At 45.5% G+C, this 22,043-nt stretch overlaps 1 protein-coding gene; it reads right to left on the reverse strand.

Annotated features, from left to right (window-relative positions):
- Positions 1-16,599: 16,599 nt before the first annotated feature.
- Positions 16,600-20,654, reverse strand: GSTUM_00000105001 (uncharacterized protein). XM_002835343.2 has 7 exons: positions 19,852-20,654; positions 19,122-19,283; positions 18,851-19,055; positions 18,608-18,718; positions 18,058-18,526; positions 17,777-17,943; positions 16,600-17,701 (listed from the first exon to the last, which is right to left on the reverse strand). The coding sequence occupies exons 2-7, from the start codon at positions 19,226-19,228 to the stop codon at positions 17,507-17,509; spliced, it is 1,254 nt and encodes a 417-aa protein (XP_002835389.1). The 5' UTR covers positions 19,229-19,283; positions 19,852-20,654; the 3' UTR covers positions 16,600-17,506.
- Between the last annotated feature and the right edge of the window lie 1,389 nt (positions 20,655-22,043).

Below are 22,043 nucleotides of genomic sequence, written 5' to 3' on the forward strand. Positions count from 1 at the left end.
ATTCACTTATTTTCCATAATCCACTCCCCCCTTCTCTCTCTCCTTAAGTTTATACATGAGTGCTGTTTAGATAGAGAAAATAAATCACGCGGAAGTATCCCTCACGCTCGTGAAAAGCAACGCAAAGCTTGGCTCCTTTCAAAGGTATGATTGTGATTACTCTCCACGATAGAAACTGGTTAACCAAGATTATGCTTATATGCCACTTCCCCCCAGGTGTGTGCTTGGAGGCGAGGTTGGAAGGCCTCCACACCCCCCCAGTCTTGCTCATAAAAGAAAATTAAGCCATTAAGAGTCTTTTAGCTGTGACATTAACTCCCGTTCTACTAGTACTCCTGATATTTAACCTCGAAAACGCTTTATGTTGCCACACCCTTCCAGAATCGTCTTAGATGCAAATCACCTGAATAGCTCACAATTTTGGAGAGCAGTACACAGCGGAGGCTAGTATATCTCTCGAGTTCTCCCACAGCCAGCTTTAGCTCCTGAATACGCTGCCATGCTTGTTTTTCCGCACGGCCCTAGCTTTTGTTGCTGTAGACTACCGTGTGACACTACCTACTTCTTTTGGTCATTAGGGCTCAGACAAGCTGCTCGACACCACTACCGATTCCCGTATGATAGGGGAATAACAACCCTTTCGAGTTTATGCGGTATCTCACTCCGACTTGTCAAGAGCGATCGAGCGGCCCACAGCGTCGTGCAAGATCGGCTCCCCAGACATATGGGAGGATACTCCAATCCCGCCTTAGTCTGTCTTTGCCCACCAGTTGTTTTCCGCCCTAGGGCACTTTGTCCGATCCCTAAGCTGGCATCGCGAGTAGATTTAATATCCCCAGCCATCAACCCGAATGGCAAAGCTTTGCCACGTCCGCGCTCACTAGTGTTTATATGATACCGAAAAATAGCTTCTAGCATCGTAAAACATGATGGCGGGTAGCGGTGCCCTAGTCGTTTTCCATAAGTGAGAGTTTATATTGCTGAAAGTAAGGAAATATTAGGTTTCATGCACCAGCATTTTGGGTGACCAACCAACCTGCGAAGGTTGCAGGATCGCTAGGCAGAGGAATTAGGGATGAGATAAGACTTCCGCAGTCGATGAGGATTGTGTGCTGGAGGGCAACTACTCGAGGGAAGTCAAGTTGGATCCGTTAAGTTCCTATCGGACATTCCGGAGGTTGATTGTGTGCTTGCAAGGCTAAATTGGTATTTCTTCCAGTTGGAAATTACGTTATTCCTTTCCTATCCGGTGATGGGGCTTTTTTGGTCATGTGACACAGCCACATGACCGAGTATATATGCTATTGTATTCTAGTATCTTCTAGAGATTTCCTTGGTCTGAGGCAGTGCTTGTGTAATGATAAAGGGGTATATAAAGGGCAGGTTCAGCCCTGTTCATAGAAAGAGCACACAAGCTTAGATTAATCTTTAAGTCTTCAGATTTTATTGTGGTTATCATTGTTACTTCGTTATCACAACAGTTAGTACAATAGATACAAATATTTTCACTTCCCCCACCCTGATGCTCTGTTTAAAGCCTCTTTCCCTCTCACAACTCTGTCAACTCTAGTGCCCCCTTTTCCCTTTCACTAGACAGGCGAGCGGCGCCCGGTAGGTTCACACTTAGTTCTCGTACCATAGGTCACTCGAGTGCTGTATTGTATATTTTGTTGACACGTATGGCGTGACTATATTATGGTGCACTCTATCCTACAATCATGCCGTTCGAGCCTTAAACCAGGAAGAGTGACAGTGTGTGACGGCCTTATAAGACACCAGAGGATGAAGTGGTACAAGTACTTATACCCCTCCAAAGTTACCGAATAGTTAATTTGAGTGAACCCCAACAGTAATTCCTGTCCTGTACGAAACGCCCCTCCGTGCCTTGTAATAACTGGGTGGCCCGCTGTGAGATGATCACGCTCAAGTGTAGCGGTGTGTATGAGCCGTGAAACGAAGTTAAGAGTTCTTCTTTTGCGCAACGTATCATACTTCTCATAGTAGTCTCCCTTATTCCTAGGGCAAAACATACTAAGAGAGTGGTCCATATTTCAATCCCATTCAGGGTAGTTTACTGGAAATGTACTCTAGTGTCTCGGTTGCTTAATTTATCTGTAATAAACTAACGACTCCCGAATGACTACTTAGGTTAGGGAATGCACGCAAAAAGAGAGCTTTCGAATTGCGCGAAATTTCTTGCGCTGAAATTATTTGGCGACTACGGTAACCACATATCGACTACAATCCTCCTGAAAGCGCAGGAGCCATATTCGCACTTTCTTCATTTGGATAAAATCTCCCTATTCACTGGTCTGCACTGTGCATCCGTCTTCGGGATTGTTGAGCTTGTAGCTAGTTTGATGGAGGTGGGTGGTTGCGATATCAACCAAAAGGATTCTGTGGGTAATACACCTCTCATGTGGGCTGCTCGCAATGGGCACGAGGCAGTGGTAAAAGCAGTACTTGAGCGGGATGACGTCAACCCAGCAGAACCAGATATGTTTTGCCAAACACCACTCTGTTGTGCTGCTTGGAGTGAGCACGCGGGGGTGGTGAAAATACTGCTCAAACGGGACGACGTCAACCCCAACAAACACGATAACTACAGCCAAACACCGCTCGTTTTTGCTGCTCGGAGTGAGCAAGAGGGAGTGGTGAAAATTCTGCTCGGACAAGACAGCGTCGACCCCGACAAACCCGATAGATATGGCCGAACACCGCTCTGGAGTGCTGCCCGGAATGGGCACGAGGGAGTGGTGAAAATGCTCCTCGAACGGGACGATGTCACTCCCGACAAACCAGATAAGGATGGCCAAACACCGTTCTGGAGCGCTGCTTGGAATGGGCACGAGGGAGCGGTTAAAATTCTGCTTGAAAGGGACGATGTCAACGCCGGCAAACCCAATAACTATGGCCGAACGCCACTTCGGTGCGCTGCTGAGAATGGGCACGAGGAAGTGACGAAAATGCTCTTCGAACGGGACGAAGTCCACCCAACTAACTAGATAACACCGGCCACACACCACTCTGGCGGGATTCTCAGCACCTCATGCTGGGGTGGCGCTACTACGGCCCCGGGCTCTGCTAGTGTGGCTTGAAATTTCCACCATACCCACTTCTACACATGTTCCCTGGTTACAATTCCTCTTTGCACACCTGATGTTCAGTTTTCTTTTCATGATTCCCCCCCTCCTCTCTAAATTGTAGACATAAGCCTTGATTATAATATTATATAGAAAATCAAATAAAGTGCAACCATTTCCGACACAATTAAAAAAAGCGACCTAAAACCCAGCCGATAGCAAAAGCACGATTGTGATTGGTTTCCTCCTTGAACATGGTTTAGCGATCATGCTTATATGCCACTTCCCTCCAGGTGTGAGCTTAAGCTATATTCAAACCACTAGCATATTATTTCGGAGAGCCGTACCCAGCGAATGCCATTAAATTTTATTTCTTCAGTCCTCCCATACCCAGCTTTGCCTCCAGAGTGCGCTGCCAAGTTTATCCCTCTCCGAACGGGCCCAACCTTTGTTGTACTCTCTGCTTCTTTTTCTCGATAGCCCTCAGGTAAGATACTCGATATCCCTACCCCCCTCACCCCCATTCATAGGTGTATAACCACTCCTTTGAGTTTATGCCATACCCAGCTCCAACTCGTCAAGAGCGATCGAGCGACCGACACCACCCTGCAAGATCCACTCCGCTACGAGCAGAAAGGGATACTCCATACCCCCCTTTGTGCCTTTGTTCACCACAATTCCTTTCCTTCCCAGGACACCCTGTAGGATACCTATGCTGGCATTGCGAATAGATAGGATCCTCAGCCCGCTGGGCAGAGATTTGGCATGTCCTCCGATATTAGAGCCCAAATAATACCATACGCTTCGGTATTTCAAATAACTCTTCCGGTGCCGAAATTACAGCTGTAGGGCACATGGCCGGAAAACGGTTTCCTGCACTATAAAACCTGACGCCGGGTCAGGGTGTCCCCATTCCTTTTTCCAAAAGAGCCCACGTTCGTCGAAAGCTCTTACAGATTGAATTCTATAACAATATGATTTTGGGCAACCGGTCTGCGTGGGTTAGAGGGTGGCTAGACAGAAGAATTTTGGGTGAGAATTTAGTAGCGTTCGGGGAGGATTGTGCGCAGGAGGGGCTCCACTCCGGGGGGTCAATTTTGATCCGTAATCCTATCGGACGTGCCGGGGGTTGGTTGTGTATTTGAAAACCTAAATTAGGATCTCTTTCCCTCTCGTATAGCTGTGCCCAAAACCTCCCCCCCCTACACCCCCGTCAATTCTATGATTGTCTTTTCTTCTACACTAGTCCTGCTGACGGCGCCACGTATCATAGGCTCACGCTAAGTTCTCGCAGCGCACCGCATTGTGTAAATCAACGAGTTTACGCCGTATCCCACGCCAACTTGTCAAGAGCGGCCGGCTCAAAGCGCCATGTAAGATCCACTCCCCAGCGAGCCGGGAGGGATATACTCCATACCCCACCACGTTGGTCGACCTTTGCCCGCCATAATTTTCTTCCGCCCTTGGGTACCTGTCCGGTGCCTAGGACTGCATTGCGAACAGATGTAATATCCTCAGCCGGGTAGGCAGATCTTTGCCATGTCCTGGGCATATATCGTATGATAGTTTACCCCCCACTCTACATTGCTTTAGTAAGTTAGGTTTTGTGGTTTAGTATTACTGTAAGACCCGTAGTGGAAGGTGGACAAAAAAGGAAATAGTGAAATCTACCGACACTAACTGTCACTCATGTTATCTCTGGATTTGGTCAGCTACTCCAATCAGGTGTGGGGGGTATGCTAGGTTAGGCTTGTCGTAAAGGCGGACGGTGGCCGGGAACAAAAGTGAAATCTATGGGAACATCAACTATCGATCATGCAAACCTCAGATTTGGTTTGCCTTTGCTTTTTTTTTAACTTTAATTTTACCGGAATACAGGATCGCCAGCGCCCCTCAAGTACCCCATTTTGTCTTTACACCCATTTTATCTTTCACCCATTCATGATGCTCTGTGGCACCTTGAGCATTGTACTCGTATCGAAATGTGGTATGGCACACGTTATTCACACAGACTCGCTGTTCGAGTCCTAAACGCAGAGGAGCGACCGTGCATGACGGCCTTATAAACCAACCGAGGAAAGAGTGGTTTTCTATTTTTTCGTAGGTACCGTATGATACTTATCGCAGTATTCAATCTATGTTTGGAATCCAGTGTCCAGTATAAATTACGTACAGTACAATACCAAGAGAGTCAGCCATACCGCAACTTCTTTCTCAGTGGCTCGTCGGAGATTTACTTACTCCATTTGGTAAAATCTTGGATCCCGAATTGCTGCTTACGGTAAACGGTGCGAACGGTAGACTATTTGGTTTTGCCAAAATCACTCCTCGATGATTAGAAATACTGTATGGGGCCCAAGGTACTATGAAAAATTAAGTAGCCCGTCATGGCACCACACTTCGCTAAGTTGTATCCCTTCGTGCGTTTTCAAGCACCACGCTAGGCAAAGCCTTTAGCTATATTGGAGCTAGCACACACCATCAGCTCCTCCCAGGAAATTCCGGGAATTAGGCAGAGACTTGCAACCACCATCAGGTTGACTGAGAGATGGGTGGATTATTTACTATGTAAACATCAAGCACTTCACATATGTTTCTGTTCAAATTAAAATATATGTTGATACTAACAAGAGAAATAATAGGAAGTATGCCACAGGTCAGATCCCGTACGCTGAGTTGAATCCCTACCACCACGAGCATCAAACCCGAAACCCGATTTCCCAACTCACCCTTCCAATTCACCTGCCTATTCACCCTCCAACCTGGTTTCCCAATCCAGTTTGAGGCCTACATTTCAATCTCACTCTCCTACACATCAAGTACCTCACAGAGGAGAGGGGGACATTTGGGAAGCTCTCTTCATAAGCTAGCTGAAGTTTCATTTAAAAAGCTCCCGCAGTCTCTATGGATGAGAAGGAGAATGTATTGAATGCATGGAATCCTTCAGGCAAACATGCACTACCATTAAATCTTGATAATTCAGAGGAGAAGATAGAGGTTGAAAAATATGATTCAGGTACTGAATCTGAGGAGGGTGAGGAGCTAGATGACATACCGGCAGATGAGCAGATTGAAAATACTTTATACTATTCTAGTTTATAGTGTTCTTTATACTGATAAAAGCTATTCTAATAGATCTTCCACAGATGATTCAATATGGAAATATTTTACTTCCAGAAGTACCACAGTTTCAGTCATTCCAGCACCTCACTCCCCGCCATGATCGAATTGTCTACCTCCCTGATAATCTTTATCATACTTCAACTGAAAATAAAAATACTGCTCAACCATCTCCACTCCAGTTTTTTTAGCTATTTTTTACTGATACTGAGTTTGAAGTCTTAGCTCAAAATACAAATTTATATGCTGAACAGAAGGGTACTAGAAGACATGGTAGGTTATAGAGGCCAACTTGTGCTGCAGAGCCGAAGATATTTTGTGGTATATTAATCTATATGTGTTAGGCGGAGACAACCCGATAGACTTCAGAGTTGTCTAGGCCAATCGAGATTCATTTTTATAGACGGAGATTGTCTAGGAAGGCTCGGACTTCACTCGTTTCGTTTATGACTACTAAGAGCGAAGTAAAGTAAGGTAAAGTAAAGTAAAATCGTAAGAACAATATTATATTGTTAAGGTCTCTTCTCCATTGCTTGATGATGTCTAAAGCTTGGGAGGCACTTCAATATTTATATTCCGTGTCTGAGTGTTCACGGGCTACATCTAACTAACATACAACCATGTACCTTTTTCCAATATAACTCGCAACGTCGGGTTTTCTTCCAAGGTGTGAACACCTGGAGACCCTGAAAATCATCACACCCTCTTTGATAATTATAATATGACTATTTGGAAATCATGCTGTTTCCAATAGTAATTATCCAATGGTGAGAGTCTTTTTAGACAATTGGCCTAATTCTCAAGTCGAACTGTGTTGGCTCCAATCGTCTCCCTGCAGGAAGCCTTTCCATAGGGTTGGTAGATAATCCCTCGGTCGGTAACCCTTGGTTACCGTGGGTAATAGGATTCTGGTTACTGTCACCGGTTTGTGAGTCACCCCCTCGGTTGCAGTATGTACCTGAACCTAGTTGTAACACTCCTCGAACTCCATTGGGTTCGATGGTAGTATTCTCAGGAGTTCCAGACTCTTCTGGTTATCGTAGGGTGGATGTGAATGTATTGGTCTTTCATTAAGATCCTTTACTATTCATTATCATCTCTTTGCGCGAAAACGTCCCGTTACTTGCAGCCTATGCCAAAGATATTTCGTTCTTGAAGCCTAGTAACTTTCTGGGTAGTTGACAGATTCACTCCGTTATACTTCCCAGACCTAGCCGAAGGTCCCCTCTTATATGTCCTGCGAACAGAATCCGGTCAGACGGACAGCGGTGACGTATACGGTGTTATTTTAACACCTTCGATTCTGTGGTATAATACTCACAGGACGCAACTTAGATTGATATGTATGATGATGCGCGGGCCCCGTAAGGGGGCCGGAGCGGGGTGTTGGAGACCTGAGATTTCGATTTCGGGAGAGGTTACCCTACCTAGGGTGGTTCCTAGGTATCGGATCTCGGTATTCCTAATAATATGAGTATTCACCGAGGAACCAGTATTCATTTCTATTGGACAAAAAATCACGAGTTTCCACTTCATGAAATTGTTCACCATATGACTCTCGTTCACTTTGAACAATTAAAAGGAATCTTTCATGTTTCTCCTCCACAAGCATCTCCTCTCCCCTCTTCTAAGTGGTGGTATAAACTTCAACCTCTGGTATATAACCTTCAGTGCCAGTTTTAGCATCACAGTCTACCTACTACTGAGGTATCAATCAACAAAATGATGGTTTACTTTACCGGAAAATCAAATCATACAACTATGATAAAGGGTAAGCCAATCCCTCTGAGATATATAATTTTAGCATTATGTGAATGTGGCTATACATTTAGTTTCATGTTTACTTCAAACTCCAAATTCTTTTCCGATGTGCTATCTCTTTACCATAGAAGAGAGCAGTTATTACCAATGTCTCAGGCTGTTTTTCAACTTGCTACAACTCTCCCCACACAACAGTTCTATTTTATGCTTAATTGTGATAACTATTTTAGCAACATCCTCCTCTTCACGGTACTTAGGGAATATCAAATTAGTGCTTATAGTACAGTCTGAACCAATTCTGCTCATTATTCTAAATTGTTTAAACTTGATAAACAGGATACTAGTTTACCATGGAATACTGTATCTGGTATTGTCTGTGGAGATGATCTAGCTTTAGTATGACAGGATAAGACATTAGTTCACTTTTTAAGTATTACCCATGAAGCTACTCCAGGGCCAGAAAACTATACCTATCGAAATAGGCGAAGACCTCTGTCACGAATGTGGCTTGGCATGAAAAAGGTTTTCACATGACGTATAATTATGAGTCATACATATGTTATTGTTTTACGTATATGACTAATTCAGGTCATATGATTTGTTCTGTTATAGTTTGGTAGGTTTCGCACATAACTCGAGAATGAGTCATGAGACATACGCCTGACAAGTATGCCTTGCAAGTGTGCCTTGCAGTTATGCCTTGCAGTTATGCCTTGCAGTTATGCCTTGCAGTTATGCCTTGCAGTTATGCCTTGTACATGTGATTTATGTTTAGCACGTGACCTAGTTATGATGTCATGGGTTTTGCACATGTGACTCATTTGAGTCATATGACTTGTTTATTGCATTATGATTAGTGTATGAGTTTTCACACATAACTTCGCTACGAGGTCATGGGTTTTGAACATGTGACTACTTTGGTCATATGACTAGTTTGTTATGATTTGTTTTCGTACATGTGACCACTTTGGATCACATAACTACAGGTGGGAAGAACACTATATAAGGAGGCCGGTACGGCCAAGGAGGATAGGTTCTTCACACTTTGTTCTAACTACTTTTCCTACTTATTACTATAACAAATATAAAATACCTTTACATTCTTTATCATTATCACCATTTTTATTATTATTATGCCAAAGAGAACTCTTCACGAAGGAGAGTTAGAGAAAGCTTATGATAGGTGTTGCCGATAGAAGATAGAGGTCTTATACTATCAGTAACATAGGCATAGGCCTAGAGCTATCGTAAGATTAAGAAGTAGAAGAAGAGAAGTATCATTTCCCATCGCCAAGAACTAAAACATCTGAAGGGGGATTGTTATAACCTCACATTACTGATACTAATCCGAAACTGATTAAGCAAGTTTGGGGAGCCAATCTACTACGATGCTTACTTCTTCCTCGGTTTTTAGTAGACTACAATTACTTTATGGGTGGAGTCAATATTGCCCATCAGCGGAGGAGTTATTACAGTACTCAACTTCGGGTATGCAGAAATTGGTTTCTAATTTTCTTTTACCTGCTGGATACTGCTAACATTAACTCCTATTTAATTGCCCAGGAATCTATACCTAATTCTCCATAAAATGCAACATTCTTACAACATCATGGTCATTACCATACCTGCCTAGCCTGGAACTTAGTCTTATCTGGCTTTCAATCCATCTATCCTACCTTTGCACAAAATCTACACACCCAAACCAATCCTCCCGCTTCTGGTCAAAATTGTCCCAGTAGTATTCCACAAGGAAACACAGTGCAGGCTCAGCAAGCTGGTTATGTAGGTAAAAGTTATCTCCTCTCTCCTGCTTGCTTTGCTCCTACTACCCATTCCCTTCAGCAATCAACCCAGTATTCCTCTCCCAAGCACTCCTCTCCCTTTTGTCTCTTCTGTTGCTATTTGTCGAAGTCTCCTACACGTGCATCTATTTTCAATAATCAGTTCAAAGGACCTGAGGGAAAGGTGTGACAGACATCTTTTGAATGTAGTTACTGTAAAGTTCCTCTTTGCCATGGGTTTTGCTTTGATCTCTATCACCAATACAAAGAATAAAATCTATCTGTATGGTCAAACCTTGTATTTTAGGTACGTTCAGGTTCCCCTCCATTAGCCTTCAAATCCTCACAATGGTTGCAACCATTCTTCCTCGATGGCATAGGACTCCCCTTAGCGCCCTTACTAAAATCACTAAAAGTGTGTGAAAACCGGGATGAACGAAGGGATGAGTACTGCACTGGGCGATCCCGTTGAGTATGAAAAGCACGGCGCATAGCTTTCGCAAACCTGGCGCGGGGTTACTGGAAGCGTTTTCCGGCCTAAATCCACATGACCAAGAACTATTATATAATGCTTTAAGTTAGGTTATATGTGTTTTCAAGTTGATTTATTGATAAGGTTCAATGTACCGGTACAGCGCTTGCATTTTGATTTATATGCAAAATTGGCGGATTCCACTGCAAGCGTACTCGAGTACAAGTACAGTACAGTACAAGGGCGCAGATTCATGGAAGAGCTAAACCAGTCTAGGTATAAACCAGCGAAGACGGGAAACAAAATCACGACGCAGTGCGGCATTTTTCGTGAACCACAGGACAGCAATTGCGGGTGAAATTTTTTTTATCCCCACCTACCGACAAGGTAGGGACAAGCGGGGTGCTATTGCAACACTCGGGGTATTGATCGGGCGGCCAAGCGGGACCCAAGAGGTCCTACTATACAATAAACACCGCTTTTCTCCAACTCCTAGGAATTCCTTTACCGGTATTCGACTAGCCCCATCATCTACGACACAGCCATCCTGAGGAGCAAAGATCAGAAGATGTCCCAATTATTCAGCCATAACCTCGGGCGTTTTAACACAACGGCTAATATCCACTTTACTGCTGCCGATGACCGATCAAATATCCTAGCCTGGCTATCCCCACTAGATCCCAGGTTGCGGCATCAGGATATTCGAGACCCCCGAGTCGAAATGTAGGGGAATGGCTCCTAAAAACAGATGAATTCAGAAACTGGCATGACGATAGTGGTGGAGATAAATCCGATAGCCCGTTTTTTTTGCTACGGGGACCCGGGAATGGGCAAGACTTTCATAAGGTAAGGACTAATTGCGAGGTGAAAGAAAAAGGACAAGAGCTGACAAGCCGCGATGTTAGTTCATTGGTGATAGATAGCCTTTGTGATCAGACCGGAACACAAAATGCCACTGTTGGATGTCTTCACTTCGACTTTGCAACCCAGAAGGAGCAGACCCTCACTGCTATGCTCGGAGCTGTGCTGAAACAGCTGATTTGTGGGCTAGATGAGATTCCGAAGGAGATATCACGAGCATACCAAGACCAAAGGAATTCCATTGGTGGACGGGGACCACAGTTTTCCGAAATTGTGAGGATGGTGCAGACTACCGCTTCTAAAAAACGCACATTCATATGCAATGACGCTCTGGATGAATGCGCGGCAGTCTATCGGATCAAGCTTCTTGGCTCGCTAAACAAAATTCTGGAAAGGTCTCCGGGCGCCCGAGTATTTATGACAGGAAGGACGCACATCCGACCGGAGATCGGGAGGTGTCTTGATAGGAGGGTAACGAGTGTATGCATAAGTCCGAAGAGAGATGATATCATTAGATTTCTTCACACCATGCTACATGAGGATATAACCCCTGATGCGATGGACAGTAGTCTAGGGGCAGACATTTTGAAGAAAATTCCTGAAGATGTTTCAAAAATCTAGGTAGAAGCGACAAGCGCCGGGAAGCTACCTCAAGTTATCCACTAACGGATACATATCTAGATTCCTGCTAGTCTTACTGGCAGAGCGAATTTGGGCAATTAAGGAGACATTCAACTGCGATACTAATTCCCATTCCACTGGCACTCCCAGTATTCACCGAAAAATGCCCCATGCTGCTAACCCCTTCCCGCACGATCTTGCATGCAAATTGCCTGCATAGCGTATGGTTTTACAGAGCAGTACTCAGCCTATTCTAGTATATTTCTCCAGCCCTTCCATAGCAACCTTGGTCTCATAAATAAATATGCTTCCAAGCTTGCTTCTCCGAACTGGCCCAACCCTTGTGCACTGTACTGCGCTCCCTGCTTCTTTTGTTAGCAAGAGCTCCGATCAAAACCACTCCGATATTCCTTTCCACATCCGTAGACGCATAAGGGATCTTTCCGCTGTATCCGAGGTAACCCACTCCAATCTGTGAAGAGTGATAGAGTGGCTCATAGCATTCCACAAGATCCACTCCCCCGCGATGTGGGAGGGATACTTCAATCCCCGGTACATCTCTACCCACCGCAATTCCCCTATTCCATCCCAAGGCACCCCGTCCAATTCCCATACTGTCATCGCGAACAGATATAATGTCCTCAGCAAGGAGGGAAGAGCCCTGCCATATCCTCGGACATTAGTGTTGGATACTACCCTTCCCTTCAATATTGTAATAAAAACCCTTCCCATGCGTAAATTACAGCTTTAGCGCGCAATACCGGGAAACAGTTTCTGGCGCTTTAAATTTTAATCCCTGGTATTGGTGTCATTGTTTTGCCATAAGAGTTCGTCTTCCAGAAATTCCTCACAGATTGAGTTTTTTACGGCAGGGTTTCAGATAGCCAACCTACAGGGCATAGAGAATTGTTAGGTAAAAGAGTTTGCGATGAGGATCTGGTAGTATATGGGGAGGATTGGGTATAGGAGGGTCCTGTTAGGGAGAACCCGAGCCGAATTCATGTTATCCGTATCAACAATTCCGGGGTTCACCCCGCATTTAGAAACCTCAATTGTGTACCATAAGCCCCCCCCCCTTCTTACATCCTCTCTCAGAAATTATCCGTTTTTTATACTGGCCCCGCTATAGGCGTCTAGTGTGTTGTTATTCTTACTTGAAGTTGTACTTCTCGCTTAATTGAAGCTCTACCGGGGGGCTATCGGGTCCTATTCATCCTACATGAGAGCGCGTTACAATCACCCATGACATGCGCTTCGCGCAAGAGAAAGAGAAAAATCAACGACAACGATACTACACAGCGTAGTAGTAAAGAGAAAGGAAACGCGAGCGACGAAAAAAAACAAGTACTAAGATAGAGTTCCCGACGGAACTCTACTGCAGTCAACCATGTAATGAGCTCAACTAGTGATGAACTCGTATCAAAAACTTTCTGTCGTAGTCAATGACAAAACCGATGCATATTTGGAAGTCATATTACAACATAGTGGGTTTTCAGTAAGTTGCAGTATCCTCTCGTATGGTATTCTCTGCAGCAGAACTGTTTTTGTTGAAACTGGCAGTTAAGTACCAGTAGCTAGAAACTACGGTGGTGTGCGTACCTCTCATATGAGGACGCGTAGGAAGTGAAAAGTTTTCACCTCCCTATTTCATTTCTTTTCTTTCCTTTCTTTCCCTCTTAAGAAGTCATCCAACTCCACTCCACACCTCTTGAATGAAACTCTCCTCACTCCTCTTTCTCTATTGTTCACACACATACAATACAAGGTTCCCTCATTACCATCAGAGCCAACTCTATCCACTGGGTAAAACCCACCTTTCAGTCATTACTGTTGCAACTACAACCGGTTTTATCCTGTCTGTCTTCCTCAATTTCCAACAGTTTTACCATATTCAAGTACGAGTGATAACACATGTCTCTTCCTCAGACCCAACGCCCTCTAGAAACCAACCTACTTATGATAGCTTTTTATTAACCCTCAATCATCAACCATCGCCCAGATTCTTATTCCCTCTCCACAGAACTCACTAAAACCCTTGTCTCATTTCCGCTTCCGGTCTTCAAGTTGCCCAATGGCACTTGAACCAGCACTGCAAAACCACTCAAACCTGACTTAATACCGGAGGGACAATTAAAAAATGCTTGTCTCGTGGCTCAGTTGAGGCTTTTGGGAGTTTTGTTGCTCGAAAACTCCGGATCAGTTGATACCACGCTCGACTAGTTCTGCGTCCAAAAGCGTTGGAGTGGACAATATGAGGGTCGAGAAAAGAGAAAAGTATGAACAGTTGACCTATCGCACGAGATGTAAGATGGTAGTGTTATATTGAGACCCAACATTATTCCGGTCCTACGGGAGTTCTTGTGGCGGTTTCGGTGCTTCTATCATATGAATGGATCACTCACCAATTTGAGTATTCGTACCCCATCGCGTCGACGCTGTGCACGAAGGGAAAAAGAAGAAGAAAACAGCACGTACAACCTCGTTATGTTATCACAAAGTTCTTTCTGTGTTGCAAGCCCCCAGTTAGTTTCCGTCACCCACTCTACCAGGGTAAAAAGACAACCCCCCTTACAAGTGAATGGAAAGGTATGGGATTAAACAATTGCTACTAAATGCTTTGTCCACACACATATCCATTAAAACTGGCTAAAGCGCTGCCCAGCACACCATTTTTTATGGCATAGATTTTGGGGGGGGTGTCTCAAGTGCATACAAAAATATTGCGATATTTCTTCACTTTCTAACAGAATTATATTTTAGAAAAAAATATGATATCATATCAATGACTAATAGTGAACCCCAAACGCCAATTCCCCGTACCGGTGTTCAAAGATGCCATTCCTTAAACACTACCCAGCTACGACCTCAACCCCTAGTTACCGCCATCAAAAATTCAAATACCGGTATAGAATGGCAACAGCCAAAATATCATATTTGGAAAAGAAAAATTCCCGAGAACCCCTCACAACTCTCAAAAACCCCAAAGCACCCCACCGAGATCAACCTAAAACCCGAGAAGTGCTATGAGCCTAAACTCTATCATACATCAAGTCCACCATTTTCCATCAACCACCGCTTTCGAATGTGATCCTTTGAACAGCATGGAGAGCTCGCAAGGTTTCCCGCAAAAGGCCCTTGGAGGCCTTGGGGATACTCGGCGGAGGCTTCCTAGAGCAGGAAGCGACCTAATTCCGCCGTGGGGTCTTTGCTGGATATGCGCGACATGGGTATCACAGACGAGGGTCATTCCTGCTATACGTTAGCCCTAATTATTTAAAATATCGATACCTGATGCTAAATAAAAACATTAAACCTAGAGTTTTTTTTTTTCCCCACTTTCGCTTTGGTTGAATTTTTCATCCCTTTGTACGATTTTATCCCCCCCCTTTTTTTTTTTTTTAAGCTCCCTGGGACATTCTGAGTGAATATGACAAGCGGGTTCAACGTCAACACACAAAAGCACAACACAGCACGATCCGAAAGCAAAACCTCCCTCAAGACCCGGAGGGTCTCCGCTTATCCCTGTGTGATGGGAATCCAGGAAGGACTCACCACTCTTCCCCACCCGCACATTCCTCCCTCGCGCCTCCTATGACAACCAAAGCGACACCAACAAGCGCTCTGTGTTGTAATATGACTTCCAAATACGCATCGGTTTCGTTATCGACTACGACAGGATGTTTTCGATATGAGCTCATCACTAGTTGAGCTCATTACGCGGTTGACTACGGCAGAGTTTCCTCACTCGCGTTTCCTTTCTATTTTACTACTACTACATTATGTAGTATCGTTGTCGTTGATTTCCTTTCTCTCTTCAATTAAGCAAGAAGTACACTGCGCATCACGACCTCTCGAGTGATCCCCCATGTCCAGGCCTCAATACCGTAACATCAACATGCAACCCAAAAAAAAAAAAAAAAAACAGAACCAAAAAACAGCGACATTTACAAGGCCTGTTAAAATAGAGATGTAAACCTATCTCGTCAGGGAGTGACTTCCCCTCCCCAAGAGCTCGAGCTACGGTACTTCTAAAGATGAGCAGAACCATATCATACAAACCCTCTCCACAAACCGGCCCGCAGCCAAGCGGGAATACCATATTCAAGACAGAAGAAAATCCTAAATCAGACAACTCCCCCTCCCCCCCTCCTCCCAGGGAAGGGGGGCGGACACTGAGTGGGAATGGAATCGATATGGGAAAACACTACTTTTCCCCTTTCCCCATCCGTGGTAGGCCATACACCAGCCGGGCAGTTGCCAAAGGTGTATTCACTATCGGGACGGGTTTGTCCGGTAACTCTTCGTAGTTTTTTTGGTTCCCTTCTTTCTTCCTCCTATTATGCAGTGATGCCCGGAGCAGCCCGGTAACTTAGTTACTAGGCGGGCGGGAAGAAAGTGCTAAATACGAGGGGAATGGAGGGTGAGGAATCCTAAAATGTTCTCGTCCCCAACGTCGTCACTGCAAAAATATGGATGGATGGATAGATGAATAGATAGCTTGAACCACTCTTGCATAATTAATATCATTCCAAGATAATCGAAACATCAATCAGCAGTAACTCTCGTATGATATGCCACACACCGCCAGCCACCCGGTAGCCCATCCATCCGTCTACCACCCACCCCACAGAACCAGAACCGCGGAGGCGATATATCGTATCATAATATCTTACATACACTTCCGCTCCCACACAACCCTAGGGGACACCCTGCCAAATATACACGCACAACGCACCAACATCCCCCCCCCAAAAAAAAAGTCTTCACAAAAGCACTTGAGCTTATGCTAAAACACTCCCACCATCAAAACCAAAACACCCAGTCGAAAATTGAACATCATTATTTTACAAACATCCCCGCCTTCCTTCCTTCCTTCCTTCCTTCCTTCCTTCCTTCCTCCTACAGATCCCACAACTAACCACCCCCATCATACTTCCGATACGCAGGACTTCCTAACCAAGTCTTGGACAAAAAAAACACTCCAAAATTACCCCCTCTCCCTGGGTCCAAATGCAGTGCCTATACTATACCCTCCGGGGGGGTTATACTCTATTTTTCTTGCCTCTGCGCTTGATTCTCCCAGAGTGCCCTTGGACAGTAGTAGTACTGGGGAGGGGATCCGTATTTCGTGCTGAGGTGCCAGGCTTAACTAGGTTGTCTAAGTGAATAGAGTTCATAAGAAATAAAGTTGGAAAAATCACTCTGGTCCATCCAGCACCCTATCCAACTACCATCTACCGCCAGGAGGATAGAAATCAATACACTGAGAGGTGGCAGAACTAAACTACCAACTACATCTTCATCAGACACTACCACTATCGTACCACCCCTAGCAACACACCCCAACACATGAGGTAAATCACCCACCGAGTGACGCCTCATGAAACCTCGCCTCCCATTTTCGTAACTACAATCGCTACATTAGCTTTCGAAATGCCCAAAGATACCAAACCAATGTCAACAAGAAACAGAAAAAAATCATTGCATCAATAAATTTACCACTCCATTTTCCATCCAGTTGCCGAACCTTGCTTCGTAAACTATTCAGTCACTCCCCAACCCAACCCAGCCAAGCCGCCCCGAATGGCAGAAAAGCAATAGAAATCAACAAATGAAACTTTTCCACAGTAAAAGTAACCATAAGGCAGTTATACAAGGACCAAAGAAACTAAACACACGCAACAGCCCACCCCCGACAGAAACCAGAAAAAGGGAAGGAAAAAAGAAAGAAAACAGCAAAAAAATATAGCAATGATAATATGTATCAGAATAGAAACCTTAGCCACGGACCAGACAAAAGAGAAAAACTACTGTAACAGTGGATCTCTATAGTGCTTTTGCATATTCGCCTTGCGATTGACACCCCACTCCTGCCTTCTACGCCCACGATTCTCAAGATCTCTAGAGCGCTTTTCCTGCTCCCGCACTTCGCGCTTCTTAGATAAGGAAACACCGAGCATTCCCTGGCCACCGTTCGCACGGGTAATAGCGTTTCTGCGGCGCTCTTCTCGAGTATCAACAATAACGCCACCCTCATCATCATCATCATCATCATCATCATCATCATCACCGGAGACTACTTCAGTACCGTCATCAGAGTGAGGGTATTGTGTGTCGGCAATGCGACGGACTTCGCGAGTTTGAAGAGGATGATCACGGAGATTTTGCCTGTAGTAGCGGGCTAGAGAACGATGACCGACGGAGCGTCCAGAGGGAAGATGCAACTCGTAGTCATCATGGTAGACTGCATGGGAATGAGCATGGGAGTGAGCATGAGAATGCCAGCCATCGGTCATGTGGTGTCTAGTTTCTGAGGGTTTCTTGTGGTGGTGGCCCTTGTGGTCGAGAGGGACAGCACAAAGGTCCTGGGAATCAAGTGAACTAGCACTGGAATCGGTTTCCCATCCTTCACCATCATCCGCTCCTTCCCAGCCTTCACCCTCTGGCTCACCTTCCTTCCGGATGAGAACAGGAGCCTTCAGCCCGCGCTTACAGGGCTCTTCGGTGGCCTCGTCGCCTGAGACATCACTATATGTGGAGGTGAAGTCATAGAACTGACCCAATTCGATTTGCTGTGATTCTGTTTCGAAGCCGAGCATGGTGTGGCCCTTATCCTTCATATGCGTTCTAATTCCTTCGAGACCTCCCTTGCTCTTATTACAGTATAGGCACTGATTCCCGAGGACGAGTTTTTGACCAAGATACCGGATCAAACCTTCCAGGTCAGCAAGGAAATTTCGCTCAGGAATAAATAGGCCATGCGCCTTAGTCATGTGCGATACATTAAGCAGTAGTGATGGAGACACGTATGTGCAAAATAAGCACGCCTCAATCGGCAACTGTGGTAAATCCTCTAATTTTTCTGCAGTAGCAGCCTTAGGCACATCGCCACTTGAGAGCGAGGTGACGGTATTAGTCCAAGATCCAGAGGACTCATTTCCAACCGCCTCGGCAACCTTCAAGGCCTGCACCATACCCGCGAACTCTGTGTCAGAAACCACCTTTTCCTGCTCCTTATTCTGCGACATCTCAACTGGCTCCCCAAGCGAAAATGTGCTACTAATAACACTACCGGTTTCGTCCTTCTCGCTGACTCGGGACCCCCCGTTGCCCCCACCTGCGCGGAGAGCGCTCAAGTCCAAGTTTGTGACGTTCTGCCGATGCCGCTGGGATCCCACGTGGTTCACGTAAGCGTTTTCAGAATAGTACGTCCTATTACATGCCTTACAGGTTCTCTCGAAAGAAGCACGCTCCCGTTCCAGTCTTGTGGAAGCCTGAGCTGTGAGGACCTTTTCGGCGAACGTTTCGGAGGAGAGCGGGGGAAGAGAAGCAACCTTCCGCTTCAAATTGTACTGGCTATGCCACGGTTTAGCTGATCAATACTCTCCCACATGAAACTCGCCACGAAAAGAGTATACATACTGCCAGTCGGTGTGATAATGAGTGCGCTGCTGGTCATGATTGCGAAAAGCGACCTGGCATGCATTACAGGTGTAAGGGTGCGTCTGCGATATAGGAGCACTCTGCATGCTTGGAGCCGTAGCCGGTAGAACGGACGTCATGACAACTTTTTTTTTTTTTATTCTTTGAGATGTGAGCGTTTTATGAACGTTTTCCAGAAGTGGTGGGGAGACGAGGGGTAAATATTCCGCTGGGGAGGGGGTAAATGCAGGGGTTTGCTCGCGGAGCTGCAGATGGAGAGTGTGACTATTCTTTTCGGATCGTCCGCCTTTAGCACACGATCAAGAGGAAGATTGATGGATAAGAGGAGGGAGGTGAGAAAGAGCGGTGTCGGTTTGTTTTAAAGGGTCGGGCAGAACAGAAGGGGGCAGTTTGAAAAAAGAAGGAAGGAGAAAACAACACGAGGGGCACGGAAAACTAATAGAGTACCGGTATTGTGGAAGCCAACAGCCAGTTTGCCCCCTTCGTGGAGCCGCGCTTTGAATTGGACAAATTCACACCAACGAATAATAACGCTTGGCCAACCGCCCCAGGCCAGTAACGGCATGCCGGTAGGCCAAGCGAGACGACAGGAGAAGAAGAAAAAAAAGGAAACAAGTTACATCTCGTCAACCACAAAATTATGCTAACAATGAATCGCGTCGAAAACTCAACAACAATCAATAAAGTAATGAGATTAAGAAAAACTTACCCAGGTTTCTAGATTCCACAGCGATTGTGACGGATACGATATCCCTGGTGCGAGTGTGTGGTGAGGGGAGGTGTGGTGTTGTAAGCAGCGTAACGGGTAGGATGGAAGGAAAGAAAGAAGGAAGAATTTGAGAACAGACGCAGCCTACACCAAACCGAAAGAAGAGACAAGCAAGGCTGAAAAAGAAAAGACAAGAAAAGTAGCAATCGGGACAACTGAAGCTTCTGTGAGAAGAGGCTCTTCGCTATTTATTAGGGTAAACGGACGGGGATATTCTCCGCTGTAACTTCACAAACGGTTGCCACCGCACTTCGCTACCGTACCGGCGAGTTCTGTCTGTAAAGGAGGGGGGGAAGGGTGCTCGTACAGTACCGGTACTGTACTGTACTTTGTAAAAATTGTATTTACGTCCTGTGACCCGGAATTATTATTTTCTTCTCAGTCTCCCCCCGACTTCAAGGTTAACGCTACTTTCCCCCGCCGAGCTGGCCAAGAACTCCCTCGAAAGAAAGAAATTTTGCTCCCGGGAGAACTCAAAGAGGAGGGTAAAAATTTAATGATAAATATAGCAAGAGTATCGAGAGAGGGAGAAATAGAAATGAAATAGAGAAAAGCCTTCAGACGCTAAATTATTCCGATGACGATGCTGACAAGGGTCACAACACCCGTGCGTTCGCTATCTTCGGCTCTGGGGAAAGTGAGAATCAGAGCCGATATGATATGTTGACTCTCGATGAGCTGAAAGAAAAGAGAAAAATGTTCCGGGAGCTAAAGGGGACCCAAGCGAAGTGAAACGAAGCAGCGGGGCGAGGAGAGTATGATGGGGAAGAGGAAAGGAGAAATGAAGGGAAAGAGATTTGTCCCTTTTATCATCCTTGATCTCTCGATACCTGACAATACCCACACAGCACGCAATGCAGAGGGAGGGGCCCAGAGTAGAAAATGCAGTCCTATCGTGCAGCGCTTGTTCTGCTTCGGAAGCAGCAGCAGCCCTGCATTGCTGCTGTCTTCTTCGTGGATGTGAGCCTAATTTCTGTATGAATTTGTACTTGTACTGTACTGTACGAGTACTGTACAGCACAATTAATTCCATTCCAAACTTCACTTAGACTAGTGTCTTACTCCTCTCCGTGAAACAAACTGCTATAACTTACCGTGCCGGCATTACAGAAGTCTAAAAAGTCAGCCTGTCAAACCATGAAGCTCGCCCCTTCACTATTCACCCACCTCGAATTATGATATCCTCTCGGAGCCCGCCGCCGACACCGCCGCCCCACTCGAGTGCAGTAAAGCGCTCGTGAGGACTCTCGACAGTAATCACGGTAAAACGGCATATCAATCCCTTGTCCAATACGAGTAGACCAAGCTTGCTTTCTCTTATTCCTTGTCTTCCCCCATCCCCTCCGCGCAATACGTTAAAGTCCATGCCTCAACATACTGTATAGTACTGTACAAGTACCATACTACCGTATATTACAAGTACAGCACGATCCTTTGTTGCAAAGGTACTATAAGGACAAGGACAGACAACACACAAGCTTATGATCAATCACTCGTGCTCATAGCGTTGCATAGGAAACGGCAGCACACATATCACAAACATTGCTCGATCCGAGGAGTGATGGTTAATTTAGCTGTTTAATACTCGTATGCACTGGTAGGGTTGGTTGCCGACAGGTTTCCTCCCATCACCTATGCAGGGAGAGATTCCTGGGGAATACGATGGTTTTAATCCTGGCCTCCTCTTCCTCGTCCGGGCTTAACATTTATGCCTGGTGTTCAGTGCATCCCAAACCTCCCACGGTACCGTACTTGTTGGCAACCCCAATTGTGGAGATAATGCCGCATCAAAATTCGCACCCATCCATTATTACGCTATGGCCCTCCATTCCATTATTGCTCCCGCTCCTTGTTCAACCCCGGCGAGCCTCTTCCGCGAAATCCCAACATCTTCCAATATAATTCCCTAGCGAGGCGAACCCCACGAAACACTGATCTCTCTACCCATCCCCTCTCGGAACATCCAATACAGAGGTTAGCCCCAGATTTTAGCAATACCGCATGTCCGGTGATATTCTTGTGTCCATCTATAAATACTAGTACTCGAATACTGCACACCAATGTGAGCCCTTTCGGGGTACCGTATCCATACTCGAGTATGCGGCCCCTTTTATTTTTCCCATGCATTGCGT

The sequence above is a fragment of the Tuber melanosporum genome, assembly GCF_000151645.1.
Source record: "Tuber melanosporum whole genome shotgun sequence assembly, scaffold_104, strain Mel28".
Classification (NCBI taxonomy): domain Eukaryota; kingdom Fungi; phylum Ascomycota; class Pezizomycetes; order Pezizales; family Tuberaceae; genus Tuber; species Tuber melanosporum.